This window comes from Neopelma chrysocephalum, unplaced genomic scaffold, assembly GCF_003984885.1.
Source record: "Neopelma chrysocephalum unplaced genomic scaffold, ASM398488v2 Primary Assembly neopelma1_96845, whole genome shotgun sequence".
Lineage (NCBI taxonomy): Eukaryota > Metazoa > Chordata > Aves > Passeriformes > Pipridae > Neopelma > Neopelma chrysocephalum.
Genome location: NW_020925488.1, coordinates 1,680,151 through 1,699,657, shown reverse-complemented (window position 1 = coordinate 1,699,657; position 19,507 = coordinate 1,680,151). Strand labels below are relative to the sequence as shown.

Genomic DNA, 19,507 nt, shown 5'->3' with positions numbered 1-19,507 from the left:
ATCAGACGAAAATGCTCTCAGTTTACAATGGGGCCATATATAGTTGATTAATTGCTATGTTAATTAGCTTGCTTGAAGAGCAAAAGGGTGTTAAAGACAAGCTTTTTGGAGGTGGCTCGTGTCACTCCTTTGTCTTGTCTGCCGGCTGAACCCACTTTGTAGCAATAAAGAGACATAGTTTGTCTGCTCTTTGCTTTCTTGTGTACCACCAAAAGCATGGACTCAAGGGAATGAACTCAAAGAATTTAAATAATAACTGGGAATTTGACCAAAGCCATTTTAACCGAGACAGGCACATAAAGGGCACTGAGATCTCGGGCTAAGCCAGGCTGGCCTGCAGTCCCTGAGGAGTTGCCCAGAAGCCCCAGGCAAGCCTGTGCAATCTTTTGGGACTGGGACCCCTTCCACATCTGATGTGCATCCAGGAGACACAAGCAGCAGCCTGAGTAGCTGGGACATTTAACTTTTATTGAACACTTTAAATAAGCTGGGTATATATTACTAGCAATTATTAATAATAATAAAAAACACAAGAGTTCTGCATTCACCAGTGCATTATGCAGGAGGGAGGAAAGCCGGCTCCCACCCTTGCCGGGGGCCTGGCAGCCTGGCCGTGCTGCCCACTGGCCCCATCCCCATGATGCCAGGATGGCACCTGGCCCCTCTACCAGCACCCTGCCCCCAAACCTGTGTGGCAGGGGGTTGTGAGGCATTGTGCTGGCTCAGCACCCAGCCCTTGGCATTGGGCCGGCAGGGACAACCCCAGTGTTGGCAATCCTCCCCATGCACTGCCCATGGGCATTGCCCCTCTCCCGGCCCCCTGCCCACCTCTCCCCATGTCAGGGACTGGCTGTGCTCCCCATGCTTGTGGGGTACACCCACCAGTCCCACAGGATCCCCAAATACACACATACACACGCTGACCTCTACCCCAACCCAGTCCCGCTCACCTGCTGGGGTGCAGGGGACTCCCAGTTCTCCCAGAGGAGCAGGCTCACTGTACACCCCTCTGCAAGAGCAGGCAGAGGGGTGAGCCCTTGGGGAAAGGGGGTCCTGGATCCAGGGCTTGAGCCCTGGGGCCCCGCGGGGGACCAGCCCTGCCGCTTGGGGCAGTGCTTGGGTCAGGGGTGTTATTGCACTTCAGTCCCCAGAAGAGACCCAGCCCACCCCCAGGGCTTCCTGCAGAGCCCCAGGGCTGACCCTGGTGGGATGGGTGCCCAAGCGCTGTGGCAGCGCTGTGGCAGCTACAGCACATGGCACAATGGCCACTGCTGGTCATCAAGCACTGAGCGAGGATAGACCGTGGGGACGTGCCAGGCTCCTGCACTGCCCAGTACTGCGGCTGCAGAGGGGTGTGAAGGGCAGCTGGATGCAGCCCCACTCCCCGGGATCCCCATCACTAGGACTGTGCCTCCGGCAGCTTCAGCCTGGGCTCAGCCAGCACTGGCGCCGGGGCTTTCTGGTGTTGGCCCCTGTCGTGGCAGAGGAGGCTCTTGGTCTCGGAGTTGAGGTTCTGGTAGCGGGGCGGGCTGGGAGCTGGCTGGTGGCAGAAGGAGGCAAAGTTGAAGCTGAAGGGACTCACGCAGCAGCCAGGGCAGGGCAGCACCTCATCCTGCTCTGGCACAGCACCAGCGCTGTGCCCAGGCAGCATGGCTGAGCGCTCTGTTTGCTCCAGCGCCGCCCCACAGGTGATGCTAAGCTTGGAGGAGCCGTGCTCCAGCCCGCTGCCCCAAGCCAGAGGTTTGCTGACCATCACATGGTTGTTGTTGATGAGGAGCCTGCTGGGGGATTGTGTCTCCGGTTGCCAGGGCTGGGTGCCCAAGGATGCCGTGTGGATGAAGTTGCTGTTGGGGGGCAGCAGGGTGGGCTGCGGCAGCTCAGAGTTGTTGAGGCCGCAGTCCCTCTGCTCCTTTGCCGTGGAGCTGAGGCTGGAGGCTCGTCCCCAAGGTGGGGGAAAAAGGAGGGCGGAGGGCTGGGGGTTGTCAGTGGGAGGGGGGGTCACCACATCCAGCGCCAGGCCCCCATGGTGGGGCAGCTCAGGAGAGGCGGGCAGAGAGTGGCACTTGCGGGGGCTGGTGGTGGGGGTTGAGAAGTCACACTGCACCTCCACGGCGGGCTCTGGCGTCACAGGGGTGCTGAGCTCGAGCGGGGTGGGGGGCGGCAGGTCCAAGGTGAGCGAGATGACCGACTTGCTCGGCGTATCAAAGAGCTTGATCTTCCCCCCCTTCAGGTCCTCTCGCTGGGAGAAGGGATTGACACGAGGGGACATCTCCTTGGACCTGGCCCCACTATTAGTCTCCAGCGGCTGCAGCTGGGCAGGTGCTTTGGGGCTGAACACGTCGGACTGGCTGCGGGACAGGCGCTGGTCTGGCTGCAGGTGCTGTGTCCCCAACTCATGCAGGGGTGACTGCTTGGTGCAGCTGGCTGACATCCTGGCCACTGCTGGGCATGGGCACAGGAATGTGTCACCAGCTGCCAGCAGCTGCCCATGTAGGGTGCTACTGGGTGCTGGGCACACAACCACCCAGGGGTGCACCCTGAGGAGGGAACAGGGAACAGTTCCATCTGCACACCTCACACACTCCTGTCTCCTTCCCCTACAGCTGATGGGGTAGGACAGGACACCTCACATGCCCCCATTTTTGCACCCTGCCATGGCCTGTCCCCGGGGCGCCCACGTACCGAGTGTGGCTGAGGTCTCAGGTGTAGGCAGGCTCTCCCCGATGCCAAAGAAGGTGGCCCTGGCACCCTCGGTGCCAAGCTGGTGCTGCAGGATGCTCTCCAGGCACTGTGTGATTTCCAGGAAGGAGGGGCGGGAGGTGGGCTCCATCTGTGAACAGGAGAGGTTCCCCATCAGGTCTGTGCCCTGCCCAAGCACCGCAGGGAGCCCTGAACAGCAAAGGCAGCTCCCTGCTCTCCCCATGAGCAGGCAAGGCAGCCTGTCCTGCCCAGCTGCCCTGGTGGGGAAGGGCCGTGGAGGTGGGAATCTCACACTGCAGCAGTGAAAAGCCAGCTGGAGGAAGGCCGCTGGGCAGTCCATTCCCACCATAGTGCAGAAAGTGGTGACGTCCAGACCAAAATCCTGCAACGGAGAAAGGAGGAAGAGTGAAGTTGGGTCCCCTGGGGCACCACATGGCCCAGGGGACCTGAAATGGCCTGGATCCAATCCCCATGCTGACTGCGTGCCACCCAGGGCTGTGGACCTGGAAGCACCCCGAGTGGGGCACAGCAAGGGTATACCCTGGGGTCACCCCACACTGTGGTAAGGCTGGGGGATGCTGGTACACAGATGCCTCCCGCTCTCTGCCTCAATCCAACTGTCCACTTCTCCCACTCAGGCTGACTATGGGCTCCAAGGACAGGTTACCAGCAGAGACTATCCCTCCTCAGCCAGCAAGTGGGACGGAGCACCCCTGCCCTGAAGTGTGGGGCAGCTCCTGCATATAGGGCTCTGCTCAACACAAGAGAATGGCCTCTCTTGTTTGGTGAAGCAATCCCAGCCCTGGCGCTGCTGCCCACCACTCTCCCTACCCGTTACCATCCCACAGAGTCACCTCAGTGCGGGGCAGGTAGTCGGGGTCAGCTGGCACGCGAGCGATGGTCTCGCACAGGATGATGCCATATGCAAACACATCGACCTGCAGAGAGTGGGGAGTCACAGGAGTGCCCCACGGCCCCGATGTGCCCACCATTCTGCAAAGCCACAGCCCTCCTCCTCCCTGCAGAGCCACACCAGGGGCTCTGGAAGCCCAGTTCCTTCCCTCTAGGTGTGAAAATGTCCCCAGGGCTGGAAATTCTGCAAACCACTGGCAGCACAAGCCTGGGTAAAGCCCCACGCAAGGCAGCCACAGAGCCTCACCTTCTCATTGTAGATCTCCCCACGCAGCACCTCGGGTGCCATCCAGTACGGGGAGCCCACCACGGCCAGCGGCTCCTTCTCGCTGCCCTCACTGGGGGACATGGTGGAGTATTAGGGGCTGCATCAGTCCCCTGTCTGTCCAACCTCCTCACACTCCCGCTGCTGCAGCCCAAATCACCATCTCCATCTCCCTTCCTGGACTAACCCTCCCCCATGAGCCCCACATCATCTCTCCCCAGCCACACCACACCCTTCTTTGTCCACTTCTAGCCCACCCCAAATGTGTCTATCTGCCCCACAAGTCCCTACTGCTGTGGACCACCCCACCACCCCTTATTCCTATCCTTTTAGCTGCATCTCAAATATCCATCCCTCCCCAGCTCCTGCTGCAAGTGGCATGGAAACCCCCCACTCCAGGGATGGGCCAGATAGGTGGATGCTTTCCACGCACCTGTAGGTGGGGATCTTCTCCGCTAAGCCGAAGTCACCCACTACAGCTGTGTAGCCGTTGGCCTCGCAGCGCACCAGGCAGTTCTGGGGGCACAGGAGGACCCCTGTCACACCAACTGCACCAGCCCTGCCTCACCAGCCACTGCTCCCAGGATGCCGGGCACACCGCAGCCTCCTGCTCCCCAGCCAGCCATGGCTGGGGCAGCGACATGGGTGTGGGACAAGGGCAATTGGAGCATCCTGTACCTTGGAGGTGAGGTCACGGTGGAAGATGCCCTTGGAGTGCAGGTAGTGTAGGCCACAGGCAATGTCGCGGGCCAGCTTGACACGCGTGGACCAGGAGAGGGGCACAGGGCTGTCCAGCAGCTGCTCCAGGTTCCCACCATTGATGTACTGATGGAAAGAGCCGGTCCATTGCATCACTGCATCCCCCCTCCCATAATGCTGGTTGCCCATCTCTCATCCTAATGCATCTTCCAACCACCCCACAGCACAGCCTCCCAGTAGACTTTGCCCTGTACATGTGCCACAGGCCAAGAGTGTATTCCCACAGCCATCATTGTCCTGCCCCCATGCTTGCAGGAATCCCAAGATTTGTGGCTATTGCCACACTCTTACCTCTGTCAGTGCGTGCAGCTGTCCCTGGTGCACACACACCCCCATGAACCTGTGAGATAGAGGGGATCTGAGGGTGGCCACAGCAGGGACCAGCCCCAGGAGCTAATCCAGCATCAGCAGTAGCTCCAAACCCCCAGGCAAGGGAAAAAGGGGGCAATGGTGCCAGCAGCAGGGGAGCAGGTCCTACCTGAGGATGTTGGGGTGCGAGAGGCGGTTCATCAGCTGCACCTCCCTCAGCATGTTGCCCCGGTTGCTGATCAGCTTGTTCATCTTCAGCACCATGATCTGCCCTGACTGGCGGTGCCGCACCTGGAGAGGGGTGTCGAGGAGGTTGAGCCCCACAACCCCCCTGCACCAGACTGCACCCAGCTTCCACCCCAGTCCTAGAGGTAGGAGCTAAGCACCCCACATACCCAAGGCACAGGGCAACCCAGGGACCACTAGGGCTAGGGAGGGCTCTCTCAGCACAGCAGCACCCTGAGGACTCCCAGTACTGATGACACATCCACATCCTTCCAGGGCACCTTGTTTGTGACACTGCCATGACCTCCCAGAGGGGCAACAACAGCCCCCATAAGCTGTGATCCCAGCCCTACTGCAAGAACAGGCATGTGCAGGATTGGGGCACGCCAGGAAGGGCTTTTTCGGGTCAGCACCACACAGCCAGACCCTACCAACATGGGGTGGAGAACAGAGGGGACACGTTGCCCCTCCACACCAGCCCCAGGGGTGGCCAATGCTGCCCTAGTGCTTGACCCCAGTCTGGCAGGTCACAGCGCTCAGAGGAGCTGTATATTTAGCTGGCCACAGCCCGATGCTGTCATGCGAGCCGGGGGCCTGGTCCCCCGCCAAGAACAGCAGCTGGAGCATGGCCAAGCACGGACACCCCGTGCATCTGCAGCTCCCTGGCATGTGCAGGGCAAGGGAAGAGCACGGGATACCCTGACCCAGCACTGCGCTGGGGGGGCCAAACCAGTGCTGAGGGTCCCCTCCTGAGCAGCTGCTGGGGGTGGGATGTGCCCCACCCTGGAGCAGCAGCTGATCAGGGGGACATCCCAGTGTATCCCAGCTGCCCCCCAGCACACATGGAGCTGTGCACGGAGGCGCAAGCATTCCTCGGCGCTGCCGTCAGCTCCCTGCTCTTCTCCTTTTTAGTCAATGCTGGTTGAGGCTGCTGTGCTGGTGCCAGCCCCTGGCCCGCCTCACAGCACCCCTCACCTCAGGGATTGCCTCCACAGGCAAAACATGGGCAATTGGCAGGAGGTAGGAACCCCAGCACCCCGCATCCTGCTCACAGCCTGGCCCCATCACAACAGGGGGAGGCTGGCACGCTGGGCCTGCCAGGGCTCTCTTCCTACACCATAGCTGGCATTGCTTCAGTGAGCAGTTGTCTGGGGTGTACACCACGATGGGGATCTATCCCACACCAAATACCCAGGGAATGGGCAGTAGCTCCCCTCTACCAAAGGGCCTGGGGGAAATGAGTGCTTTATGAAGATGCCTCTACAATTCTGTGTGCACCAGGGCCAAACCAGCCCCAGGAAGGGTGGAAGTGAGAGACAATGGTCACACCAGTGCCCTGCCACCATCAGCTCATTGAGTTCCTGGAGAGGCTCTGAATAATTCAGCAGGCACCTGCCTGAGGGCACCGTGCTCCAGTTACACCTGCTCACCTCCAGCCAGCCCTGGCGAGCCAGCTGGCACCCTTGACCCACAGACAGGGGCCACCTGGTAGCAGAGATCAGGATGGACCCTGGATGAGTGAGAAGGGGACATTTCAGACACCTACCACTGTGTACCCCCATCCTGGCACCCCACATGCTGCAGGGAGAAGGGAGGGTGCATTTCCCCATGGCTATTCCTTGCTGAGCACTGGGCATGCTGAGCTCTTGGGCTCAGGGAGAGCGTGTCACAGGATGATAGTACAGTGTCTGCTGTGCAGAACACCCAGAGTGCCTCGTCAAATGGCGCTCCAGGTCCTCTCCTCCCTGTGCCCACTGCCCCACCCACCCCACCAGTGCCCCGCAGCACCTGGCACTGCTGCAAGCCCCATCCTGGTGCCCTAGGGCTCCTTGGCCACACCTGGATCCAGGGCAAGTGGTACCCCCACCCTATCCCCACCATTGCTGCCTTCCCTCCACCCCATCCCTCTCTGTGGGGCAGCTGGGGGCAGCGCCAGACACAGAAACCAGGCTCCCAGACAGGCTTTGTGCAGGCTTTAAGGAGGGTGCCTGCCTGACCACAGCGGGGTGGGCAGAGTTTCCCTCGGTTCTTCCAGCTCCCCACGGGAACTAAGGAAGCCAGAGCCTGGACAAGGCCAGCGGGACCCCCAGCCTTGCCAAGTCTCTGGTGCTTGGTGCCCAGCAAAACACATCACTCCTGACCCAGCTCCCCTGGCAGCAGTGCTTCCTTCCCTTCCCACGCCATGTGGGGCTGGCAGGACTGGCTCAGTCAGTTTGGCTGCCACTGGCAGCTGCCAGACGGCAGGACCCGGCTCAGTGGCGCAGGCAGGCTCATGCCCGCCGGGACGGCTGTGGGCGGCAAGGCTCCCGGCGCCACGTGCCCACGCTGGGAATGCCGTGTGGCACGCACAGCACTGGCACTTGGTGGCCATGTGTCCTGGGCCTGGCCGGCTCCCCCCCAAGCAGCAGCGTCCCCGCATCAGGGAGCAGCGTCTGAGCAGGCAGCAGCTCAGCCCTGCACAGTGAGGATGCGCCTGTGGCTTAATTCCTCATTAAAAAGCCACCTGCCATTGGAAAAGGCTGGGTGAGGTCTGAGTGCAGCCACGTGGTGTCGGATACCTTAAGACTGGAGAGGGGGCGAAGGAAAGGTGGGGTGAAAGCCCCTTCTTCAGGAATTATCCCAGGCATCCCAGGAGCCCCTGGTCAGCACAGCCCTGCCTTGATGTCCTTCTCTGTGACTCCATTCCAAGGGTCATTCATTCCACTCCAGGGGCCACACACCCATGAGGCACAACATCCTTGAGGGTGTCCAGTGCCCTGAGCTCACTTGTGAGACCCTGTCCTGCCACCTTCCCTGCATGCTTCATGGCTCCCATACCTGGGACAGCAGCGAAGAAGTTATGCTCCCTTGGCCTTCCCATGGCATCCCACATGCGCTGGCCAGTTTACCCAGTCTGTCCAGGTGCTAGCACCAGCCCAGCGTCCTGGCTGCCCTCTGGAAGCAGGAGTAGCAGAGAAGTGCACAAGCCATGACCCCAGTGGGGACAAAGTGCCTCACTAAGGGGGTTTCCTCCCTCTCTGACATCCAGGAAAGGCAGCAGGCAGCAGAGCCTCCCTGCGCAGGACCAGGATGGCGTCCCCTCTTGCCTCTCTCATGCACTCTGGCATGGTGCCCAGGAATCCCAGCACATTCCCCAGAGCTGAGCTCAGCCGGGCAGCCGTGCTGGGCTGCAGGGGGAGAACAAGCCACTTTGTCCCCCACCCAGGAAAAAGGCAAGACCTTGCCCCTCACCAATGCTCCCTGCCATCCCACACGGCCCATCCATTGGGCACTTCCTTGGGTACCGTGGCTGAGCTGGGGTGCTGTGGCATGTTGGGTCCCCATCCCATCTGTCGCCAGCATGCCAGGCTGGGGGATGGGATGGGCTGGCTGCAGCCCCAGCCTGGGCACAAGGGATCTGAGCTCTTTTAACAGCGGAAATTAGAGTCTTATTTAAAGAGCATGCTAATCAGAGCAAGCAGACGGCCTGCTCCCTCCCCACAGCCGGCACTCCCGTCTAGACACAGGGAAAAGCTCCCCTGGCACCTCCCCACCCAGAGGTCTCAGCAGCCAGAGCCCCCTGCACCCTGCGCTGGGGACAGGCTGGCACACATCCCCACTCTTTGCATGTTCCCTTGCTCCCTGCCCCACACAGGCAAGGCACAGTCATGTAGGGACACCATCCTGTACTCCTCACCCAGGAGAGTCCTGCAGAGAAAGACAGAAGGGCAGGTAAGGGAGCTGGCAATGCCATTGGTGATCCCACAGCTACTCACAACACCTGCAGGAGCTCCTGGGAATCCCAATAACACAACTGAGTGGGATTGGAAAACCTGCTCATCGCAAGGAAAAGGCAGAATCAGTCAAGACAGACTTCCTCCAAGGAACTGAAAGAGTCAGTGCACCCAGCACCTGCTCCTGGAGAAAGTTTGAGCATCAGCAGCCCCCACCTCCTGTGCTCCCAGGAGCGGCACTGTGGGCACACCAGGAGCCGGGGCAGTGCAGGTGTCGCATCATGGTGGCAAATTATTGCCAGCCCTCACTGGCAAGCTGAGAGAACACCCCGTGACAGAGCAGGAGAGGTGCTGGCACGTCTCCAGCCAGTCAGCACAACACATTTCCAGTGCCTGGGACTTCTGAGCAGCGATAGCGGGGCCAGGGCTGCTCCTTGCCACAGCTGGCTGACCTTGGCAAATTCACCCCCTACCTGTCTGCCTTAGTTTACCCATCTGTGTCATGCTGCTTCACTCTACTCTCTAAAACAAGGCAGATTAAGGCCATCTGATAAGAGGGAGGGAGTTGTGCTGTTAGTCGCACTGGAAAATTGGGACTAAATAGAAAATCCCAAAGGTTGGAGGGGAAGTGAGCAGAGACGGGTGGGTGACAGTGATGCCAAAATCCTCTCCTGAGTTCTGTCGATTCTGAGAGCTGCTAATCCACACAGACACACACACACACACATACACACACACACAGGGTACCGTGGAAATGGGGTGCTGGGCAGAGCACCACCATAGGGCTGCACCTTGGGAAGCAGCGTCTCCAAGAAGATGTGCAACATCAGGGCATAAGGTGCAGATTTGGATGACTGAAGACCTCTGGATACAGCCCCTAGGATGCTGCCTACAGCCCCTGTATCTGCTGCAGACAGCACACAGGAAAGTAAGAGAGGGATGTGGGGAAGAGATGCAACAGTAGTTTAAGGGCTGAAGAAAATGCCTGGCACAAACACACCTGGCTCCATCTGCTCAGTCTATTGGAAATGGAGAGGTGGCTTCCTGCAATGTCTGTGTATCTGAGAAAATGGGGGAACTGGTGCCTCTGAAGTCACACAGGGAAAGGCAATGAGAACCAGCTGCTCCAGAGGCAAACAGCCCTGCTCTGCAGCACAGTGGGGAACCATGAGCAAGCACCATGAAAAACGGCAGCTTCTCGTCACTGGTGTCTCTTGTTTGCTCTGGACAGCTTTCCTGAAAAAAGTGCTTGGCTGAAGCAGGATAAGGCTCAGTGGAGGGGCTAGCTTGGGACACCAGGACATGGACACACCGAGCTCCTTGGCTTTAATGCTGAGAAGACAGTCAGATACTTCTGCTGGTACTCCAGCAACCTGCCTGGCCCTGGCTCGGTTGCACACCAGGGCCCAGCTACCTGCAGAGGGGCAGAGATTTCCAGTTCCCCTCCCTGTCCCTGACGCCCACCAAGGCTGAAACGAGGCAGGACCCAGCAACCATACAGAGGAGGGAGATTCAAGTGCCCACAGCCTTGGAAAGCTACAGCAGGAACAAGGGAGGCGGGAATGTAGGGAATTAGCTCGTGTGAACTTCTTGCCTTAGCTCGTGTGAAACTCTGAGACGCAGGGCCATGAGAAAGCAACAGTGTCTTTGATGTGCTAAAGCTGGGTGATAAACAAGAGGTTGCATTACCAAAACAAAGGCAACTGATTACCCACCTGTGTAAACAAGGCAAGGCAGTTGAGATGATATCACCTATTAGTAAAGTACCAATTAGGAGCCTAATCTCTGTAATATGTATGAGCCTATTATACAGTGTATATTAAGTTGCTTTCAATCTTCAATAAACGGAGTTTTTGGATCCTTACATTAAGTGTTCAGAGTTCCCCGTCGCGACACGGGAAGAAAATGGGTACTGGGCTGCCCTGCCAAGCTCCATCCTCCTCGCAAGCTCAGGTGGCCAAACCCCAGCTCAGATCCCAGGCCTGCTCCACCATCCTGCTGAGCTCTTGGACTCAACCCACTGCATGAGTACAAAGCCCCATCTGGCCCCCTCCTGCCCCTACTTCCTCACCACCATGCACACACATTGACTCCTGCTCCTGATTATGCTTGTGTCCCTCAACCTCTGACACTCCCCCAAATCCTACATGCAAGTGGCCCCACAAGAACATGAACAACATGTGGGAGAAGGAGCATTTTGCAGCTCCCACAGAGCTTGAGGAAAAAAACAGCAAGGCAAGAAGAGACTATGGCCTGGCTGAGACACGGGAGCATCCATTATTAAAGAGCCGTATGCACGCCTGACATTATTAAATGCCTCCCTCCGCTTCGAAGTGCTGCTGTGTGCTCCAAGCCAGAGATCAATAGCAGGAACCCAGCCAGCAGAGAGGTCATGGCTCAGCGGGGAGCTCCAGGAGGGAGGATGGAGGAGAGGGACCCCTCTGCACACCATCCATGGTCCCTTGCAGGACACCTCTCCAGTGACTGCAGAAGAGCCGGGTCTCAGGGTCTCCCTGCTGAGTGGTGGTAGGGCTGGAGAGGGACCCCAGGGTCCTGCTGGGATGTGGATGCCCAGCTGTGCTGCATGTGTGAGCGTGGTCCCATGCAAGGGATGAGTGCATTGCTGCTGCGACCCCAGTGACTGTGGTGGGGGGTGGTGGGGTTGTGCCCAGTCTGCAGCTGCTCTTTGAGGGGCATGAAGCCACTGGAAGCGCTGCTTAAAGGCAGTCCTCGCCCAATGGCTTAGGGCACCTCAAGTGATGCCGAGGCTGAAAACAACACGTGCACACACCTCCCCCTCTGACGGGAGAGGTGGCAGTGGCATCCAGGCAAGGCACAACCCCTCGGCCCTGGCAGTAGTGTGTGTGGGCTGGCAGGGTGCTGTCACCACGCACCTCTGCCACACTGTTGGGACCCTGAGCTCCCCATCAGAACTCATACACCCCCAACCAGAGCGTGGGCCACACACAGGCGTCCCCACACTGACAGTCCCAGAGAGGCTGGAGGACAAAGGCAGCTCTGGGATCCCAGCTTGGGGCTGGCCCTGTGCCGCTCTACGGCATCGCAGCCCTCTCCCACAGCCGGACACCTTCGTGAGGCTCTGGTGGGGCACCCCGCACATCCATCTGCCCAGCGCTGGCTGGAGCAGGCCTGGCAACGCCGGACATCACCTTGGAGTGGCTGCGAACGCTGCCTGGATCCCCCGCCACAGGCACACCCCGGGGCCGGCGGGGTCGGCTCTCCAGGCTTTTGACAGGGGTCCCTGGGTCTGTGAATATCCGACATCCCACCCGTGCCCCGACCCCCTGCCCCCCCCCCGCAACCCACGGCGTTGCGCCTGGGAGCGCTCAGCCTCCCCGGCTGTAAACAGAGCCGGCGCTCCCCTCCCCCTGCCCGGAGGGATGGAGCCACAACGCCCCGGCCGGGACGGCGCTCCCGGGGGGCGCCCCGAGTCTCCGCCGCACGGCACCGCCTCGCACACCCCCCGGCCTCGCCCGGCCGCCGGGGCTGCAGGGGGGGCACACAGACCCCCGCCGAGGGCGCGGCCGGACGCCGCGCTCCCGGGGGATGCCCGATCCCGGCGGGATGCCCCCGCGGACCGCCACCGCCGCTCCCGCCCCGCACACCTTGAAGACCTCGGAGAAGAAGCCGGCCCCGATCTTCTCGCAGTAGAAGTCGTCGACGCGCGCCAGGGTGGAGACGGCGCTGCGCAGCGCCCGGTACGAGGAGGGCCGCAGCCGCCCGCAGCCCGGCCACGGCCCCGCCGCCTCCCCTTCGCCCTCGCTGGGCCGCCGCGGCAGCTTCTCCCACTCCATGTCGGTCCCGTAACTCCTTGGGACCCGCCGCACTGCCGGAGACACCCCCCCCGCCCGCCCCGCCCCGGCGGGCAGAGCCGGGTCCCGCCCGCCCCGATGTCCGCGTCCGCCAGCAGAAGCTCCCGGTCGGTGCCGAGCGGGCATCTCCCTGGCGCCAGGGGGAGCTGTGAGGTCCCGGGGCACGGCTTGGGCAGACCCCATGGAGAGAGGGGTCTGACCGTCCCCTATCCTTGGGTGCGCCCTGCAGGCGTGGGAGTCTTCCTCCCCTGGGTCCCACCAGGATGCACACTGTAAATGCGGGGCTTACTTACTCCCCTGGGCCCCGCCTGGATGCCCCTTGTAGCTGCGGGACTCTCTTTGTCCTCATAACACCCAGTCCCTGATGGATGGACAAAAGCTGTGGGTATCTGATCCGATCTCTCCATATGTTCAGCCCCACCCCATACAGTGTCGTGGGTCCAGTTCCCCCATACAAGCAGCTGGTGCCAGGACAAACCCCACTCATCAGGTGCTCGAACAGGCTCATACAGGCTCGTATTTCTCCACACAGCCATCACCGTGCTGGATGAATGCTGTGGATGTGGGGCTCTGATTCTCCCTGTGCACCCACCCCAGCCTGGATGGTGTTCTGGTGCTGGTGGGATCTGTCCTCTGGATCAGGGAAGCACTCAGTGCTCTCAGTAAAAGCATGCCCAGTGCCTGTTGCAGCCCTTCGCATTCCTCCTGTTCATGGTATCTTCCACTTCTCCCCTGTTTCCTCCTGCTTCCTGCTCTCCCCCCCAGGCCTTTTGCCTGCTCTGAGGCTCATCTGTCCCATCCTTCCTGCCCAGGGACTCTCTGCAGCTGGATCTGCCCTTGCTCAGTCTCACACATTTTGCTGACGCTTTCCTTGGCATCCACCTGACTGTGCTGGCCCAGCCCTGCCCCAGCCACCTCCCTGGCCGCTGACACAACCCTGACTCCTCAGCTCCCCCCAAACTGCCCTGCGCCACAGCTGTTTCCCTGTGTGGTAGGACTGGCTCCACATACCCTGCACCACTCTAGCTGCTTTCCCTGTGGGCAAAAGCAACCACATAGAGTATCTCCATTTTTTGGCCAGCGCTCAACTCCAGGTACCACCAAGCACAGCAAAAAACACCACGGACCATAAGCCCTGGGTTTTCCTCCTTGTCCCAGGAGGGAGAATAATCCTGTGGGCTAGAGCAGAGAAACTGAGCCTCTAACTTATTTATAGTGGGAACAGCACCCTGCCCCACCCCACTAGAAATTCATGGTATTTCTACTCTTCCTGGTCGGCAGAAGGGAGTGGGATTGTGCAGAGCAAGTGTCCTACATGTAGGAAGGCAGGGCCTGGTGACAGGTCTCTGCCAGTCCCAATCTCACAGGGTCTGAGCCATCCCTTGCCTCACCAGTACTGCTCCAGCCTGCCAGGGTGATGGATGGCATGTGCCAGGGAGGCTGTTGCAGCCATGGGATTACCATGCTGTGAAACAGGTCACATTCTAGGGTTTCCCAGGCCTCAGCAGCCTGACACAGTGACAGGAGCAGCTTCATGGGTGAGAGGAGAGACTAACATGTGCCTGTGGGGGTAGGAGGCTGCATCCTGTGCCCTCCCACCCTGGAAGCCAGCTGGCTGCCTTTCCTGCCTGCCTGGGCTCACCCCTGGTACCTGAAACCTGCTGCACCCACAGCCCAGTGACCAGCTCCTCAGTGGTGTGGGAAGCCACTCAGAGGAGCAAAGCCAGCTCAGCTGGGGCAATGAGGAGAGCCTCTCCCTGTCAGTTGAGTGCAGCAGCCCCCTGAGGGTCAAGGCACCGCAGCAGAGATGGGGAATCCTGGTAAGGCATCTTGCAGAGAGAAACTCAAGACCACTGCCTGTTCAGAGCTCCTGCTGCTCACAAGTGACTGGGTTTACATCCAATTAAGTTGTAATGGATAAATTAAAGCCCTGGAGATAGCTCTGACTGTGGAAATTACTGCTGCAGGATTTGCAGTCCCTTCTCTCATCAGCTTTGTTAACTCTACTGTGCTATTTCCACCACGCTCTGCTCCTGCCTGACACAGCAGGGCTGAACTGAGACATGGCTAAAAGTCTCCAGTGCCCCAAATCCCTCCCATGGTGCAGACAAGTACACTCTGGGCAGCTGGATGCAAAGTCAGGCTGGGCTGAGCCTGCAGCAAACCCTGAATTAAGCTCCTCAATCCCTGGTGAGGAAGAGCAGAAAGGAGGTCTCCCTGGCTGTGCTTTGCTCACATGGATCTGCAGGGGGGAGGGGGGAGGGCCTTTGTCCTCTTTGCCCTTCTCCTTCTGGGCTCTGCACCCTTCCTCTCCCACTGGAAGAAGGCTCAGGAATTAATAAACATCTTCACCCTGCCTTCTGGGAATGGTGCATCAGAGCAGACCTGGGACTGGTCTTGGACGAAGCAGTGCCCGTGACCTGTGGAGCCAGTTGCAGGAGTGCAGGTGTCCTGGTTTTGTCTGTGATAGAGCTTGTTTTCTCCCTAGCTGCTATTTCAGTGCTGTGTTTTGGATTCAGCATGGGAATAAAGTCGATAACACATAGATGTTTCAGTTATTGCTCACTAGTTGCTGTCTGTGGTTAAAGCGTGACAGCAGGGCAGCAAGAGCCTTCACCGTGGTTCATCGCTGCCCTTTGGTTTGATGTTGCTGCAGGGAGGAACTCAGAAGCAGCACAGCAATGTGTCGGGAAAGGCCAGTGAGGGCATGCATAGCTCAGCACAGGGCCTGCCAGAGACCCTACAGAACACATTCATGTGCACAGTCCACCCCAGAGACCCTGCACTGACAAACCAGCAGATCTGTGCACCTGCCCACCATGTCCTGAATGTTCCCTCCCTCCTCTATGAGATGACTGGTCCCTGACAAACATCTCCCACTTCTTCCCTGTAAGAAACAGGAAAGAGGGGCACAGCAGGAGCTGTTACATCCTGTTAGAAGGCCAGGTCAATTCGAGGAGCCCGGAGTACATGGGATAAGGTCCCAGCCCCAGCCTGGTGCTGCCCAACAGCACACAGCCCAGGTGATGCAGGGAGACTACATTTCCCAGAGCACTGTGTGCTGCTGAGCCCAGCAAGGCCGTGCCTGTTCCCCACCCAGCGCCATGGCTGCAGGCTGCAGCAGCCCACGTCCAGCTGCCAGCAGGGTCTGGTAAGGTCCCTGCTGTGCAGGCATATTGCTGTGCCCTATTCCCTCCCTGTCGCTCCAGCTGCAAAGCCAATGTAGGGCTGCCTGCAGTGTGAGGGCTGCAAATATTTGTTGTATCATTAATATTCTTGGAGCAGAGTCAGCACAGCACCTGGCAGCATTTGTTTGCTGCCTCCTGTTATCTCCTGTCAATGCTTCTCATGCCTGGGTCCCAGTGCCGTGGCATCTGTGGAAGCAGCATCCATGTGCCATCCCTGTCTCTTAGTGGTGGGCCATGATTTCAGCTCCCTGCTCTGCTTCTCCTCAGAAAAGCCCTAGCACCCATGCCAGGGGGACACTGGTGCCTGAACGCAGCTGAGTGTGTGCCTGCTGGAAGCCCCACGGACAGTGAAACTGAAAACATTAAGAACACCGCTAAAACAAAACCAACCATCATCTCTGAAAAGGAGGGAAGGCAGCTCTGGCTGTGCCTGCACCACCTGTGGCCCACGATGACATGATGACATGTAGCCATGTGAGCACAACTACATAAAATCATAGAATGGTTTGAGTTGAAAGGGACCTTAATAATCATCTCATTCCAACCCTCCTGCTATGGGTCAGGACACCTCTCACTAGACCAGGTTGCTCCAAGCCCCATCCAACCTGACCTTGAACACTGCCAGGGTTGGGGTGTACACAGCTTCTCCGAGCAACCTGTTCCACTGCCTCACCATCCCCACAGTAAAGAATTTTTTCCTAACATCTAATCTAAACCTGCCCTCTTTCAGTTTGAAGCCATTCCCCCTTGTCCTGTCACCACAGTTCCTGACGAGAGTCCCTCTCCAGCTTCCTTGTAGGCCCCCTTCAGATACTGGAAGTTGCTGTGAAGTGTCCACACAACCTTCTCTTCTCCAGGTTGAACATCCCCAGCTTTCTCAGCCTGTCTTCATAGGGAAAGTGCTCTAGTTCCCTTATCAACTTCATGGACCTCTTCTGGACGTGTTCCAAGAGTTCCATGTCCACATTCTTGCAGTGAACCAGCACTACAAGGAGCTTCACTGGTCACCAGGAGCTGGTCACCTCATGCTAAACAGGTAGGGGCCATGCTTACATCTCTGGCATCACCCACCCTGCTCCTGAACCAGCCTGGACATCTTATCTCACACCACTTGCCATGCTCCCATCCTTCAAGACTGCCCAGCAGGTAACAGGGCTGCTCCTTGTCCTCTTGGCCGGGACTTGGGAAATGGACTCTCAGCAGCTCCACACTCATCCCAGGAGGCTGTGTCAGCCTTGCTCCATCTCCTGCATCTTGCTGGGCTAATGGTAATACTTCCCAGCCACATCACAGCATACCTGAAGGGCTTGTGGTTCTGTCAGATGTGAGGCAGGAGCAGAGATGCCAAGAACCTGGTCTGGGTGCAGTGATGGGACAAGCAGGCCCTTATCAGAGCAGACCTGGGACTGGTCTTGGACGAAGCAGTGCCCGTGACCTGTGGAGCCAGTTGCAGGAGTGCAGGTGTCCTGGTTTTGTCTGTGATAGAGTTTGTTTTCTCCCTAGCTGCTGTTTCAGTGCTGTGTTTTGGATTCAGCATGGGAATAAAGTCGATAACACATAGATGTTTCAGTTATTGCTCACTAGTTGCTGTCTGTGGTTAGAGCATGATAACAGGGCAGCAAGAGCCTTCACCGTGGTTCATCGCTGCCCTTTGGTTTGATGTTGCTGCAGGGAGGAACTCAGAAGCAGCACAGCAATGTGTCGGGAAAGGCCAGTGAGGACATGCATAGCTCAGCACAGGACCTGCCAGAGACCCTACAGAACACATTCATGTGCACAGTCCACCCCAGAGACCCTGCACTGACAAACCAGCACCCTCATTCTTGCCCTGGCTTCCTTACCCATCCCATGGTTGAGAAAAGGCAAAGCAATGCCAGAGAACTATTGCCCTGTGAGCATCAAGCTTCTGTTCAAGAAGGGCACATCCCACTCCAGCCACAGCAGCATGGGTGAGAGAGATGCTCCTAGTCCCTTCTGTTCTCCTGCCCACATGTAGAGACTGTGGAGCCCTGCTTATTCTCCCAGATGCCTGAGCAAGAGGTGGGTGTTGCAAGGGGCTCCCCACCTTTGAGCCAGTGGTCACTCAGACTACACCTCTCTGAGTAACACCTCACCCTGACCATTGTCCTGTAATCATCCACACCACATAGTTTTGTTCCCTTACACAGCTTTAGCTTGTGCCAATGGGGCAGGTTCAAAGGAGGCCGTGGGTCAGGGTCATTCCCATGCGGAAACATGGACATGGCCACATCCAGGCAGAGAATTTAGCCTGTCCTCTTGAGACTGCTGTCTTCCCCTTCCTCTTTCTCTCTCTGTGCTGGGGCACAGGGGAGCACTATGACCCTGCTGGGCTCTGGATGCCCATGGGAGCCCTTTGCCTGGAGATCACCATTGCCACACCCACGTGTGGGTAGTGATGCTCTGTCCAGGTGTTGGAGGAGCTGGAAAGTTCTCTGTGCACCAGAAAACTGGGAGCTTCCTGTGACTAGAGGCACTTCCTAGCTCTCTCCCGTATCCTTGTGCCCTATCCAGACCCTGTCCAGACAGGGCAGGCTGAGGCAGCACAGGCTGGAGTACGGCCCAGCGCTGGGAGGGAAGGCAGCTGCACTGCGTTTGCCGTGGAAGTCGCCGTCGTACCGTTGCTTGCAGCCAACTCAATCACAGCTCTTTATTGCTTCCCCCAGCTGTTTGAAAATCTCATTGGGTTCAGTGAGCTCCACGAGCAGGACTGCCAACCTTCCTCATCTCCTGTCTTCTCCCGTGACTCAAGGCGCCCTGACTGCCAAGGAAGTGCATCAGCCCGTTCCACAGGGCCCGGGACGAAAAACCTTCCCGCACCCCAACATATAGGGATGGGTCTGGCACAGACAAGTGTGCTGGGATCTTCCACAGGCACAAAGGCAAGGGAAGGTGGTGTGTTGTTCTAAGCAGGGACATCTCTACAGCACAACAGAGCGAGGCAGTAGGGCTGTCTACACGCAGCAGCCTTGTACCCCACAGTGGGTCAAAAATGAGGAAGGAGAGTGGCTGTGTTAGTGAGGCTGATGGTCCAGGCCAGCAGCAGCACAAGCAAAGGACATTTCAGCCGGGACAAGTGGTGGCAGGTGAGATATCTGCTGGCTCTAGCACAAGGCAAAGCTGAGACAAATGGGGCAGGTCTTTGATCCTGCTGTGCCCTGCATGCTGGAGCCTGGATCCATTAATACCTTTGATTACCATGACCTAATTTCTGTCCGCCTGTGTCATGGGTGGCTGGTCACCCCACCCTGCGGAGCCCTTGTTCTACAGTGGCTGATTGCACCAGCGCTGGACTAACTGGTCTCTGGAGGGTAATTACAGCCAGGAGACACCCGCTGCTGCAGGCTGTGGGTGAGCCAAGTGTGTCACCAGCAGCACAGCACCTGGCATGTAAGTCACACCATGACACATGGCGAACCTTTCCCTATGGGTCATTCAGGAACATCTGTGTGGGTGCCTGTCGTGGGGTACCTGTCGTGAGGTCTTGGTCCGAGGGGAAAAGAAGGACACACAAGACACACGAGAATGGTGAGACAAAGAGATGTCTGCCTGCTCAGCGCAGCAGGCAGCCTTTATTGAGTTTGC

The 19,507-nt window shown here is 58.6% G+C and overlaps 1 protein-coding gene across 1 annotated transcript; it reads right to left on the bottom strand.

Moving 5' to 3' along the window:
• Positions 1 to 447: 447 nt before the first annotated feature.
• Positions 448 to 12,701, bottom strand: TESK1 (testis associated actin remodelling kinase 1). Its single transcript, XM_027670428.1, has 10 exons — positions 12,510 to 12,701; positions 5,115 to 5,236; positions 4,928 to 4,976; positions 4,556 to 4,702; positions 4,311 to 4,393; positions 3,860 to 3,950; positions 3,555 to 3,638; positions 2,993 to 3,082; positions 2,683 to 2,830; positions 448 to 2,442 (listed from the first exon to the last, which is right to left on the bottom strand). Exons 1-10 carry the CDS (start codon positions 12,696 to 12,698, stop codon positions 1,400 to 1,402), a joined length of 2,046 nt encoding a protein of 681 aa, XP_027526229.1. The 5' UTR covers positions 12,699 to 12,701; the 3' UTR covers positions 448 to 1,399.
• Between the last annotated feature and the right edge of the window lie 6,806 nt (positions 12,702 to 19,507).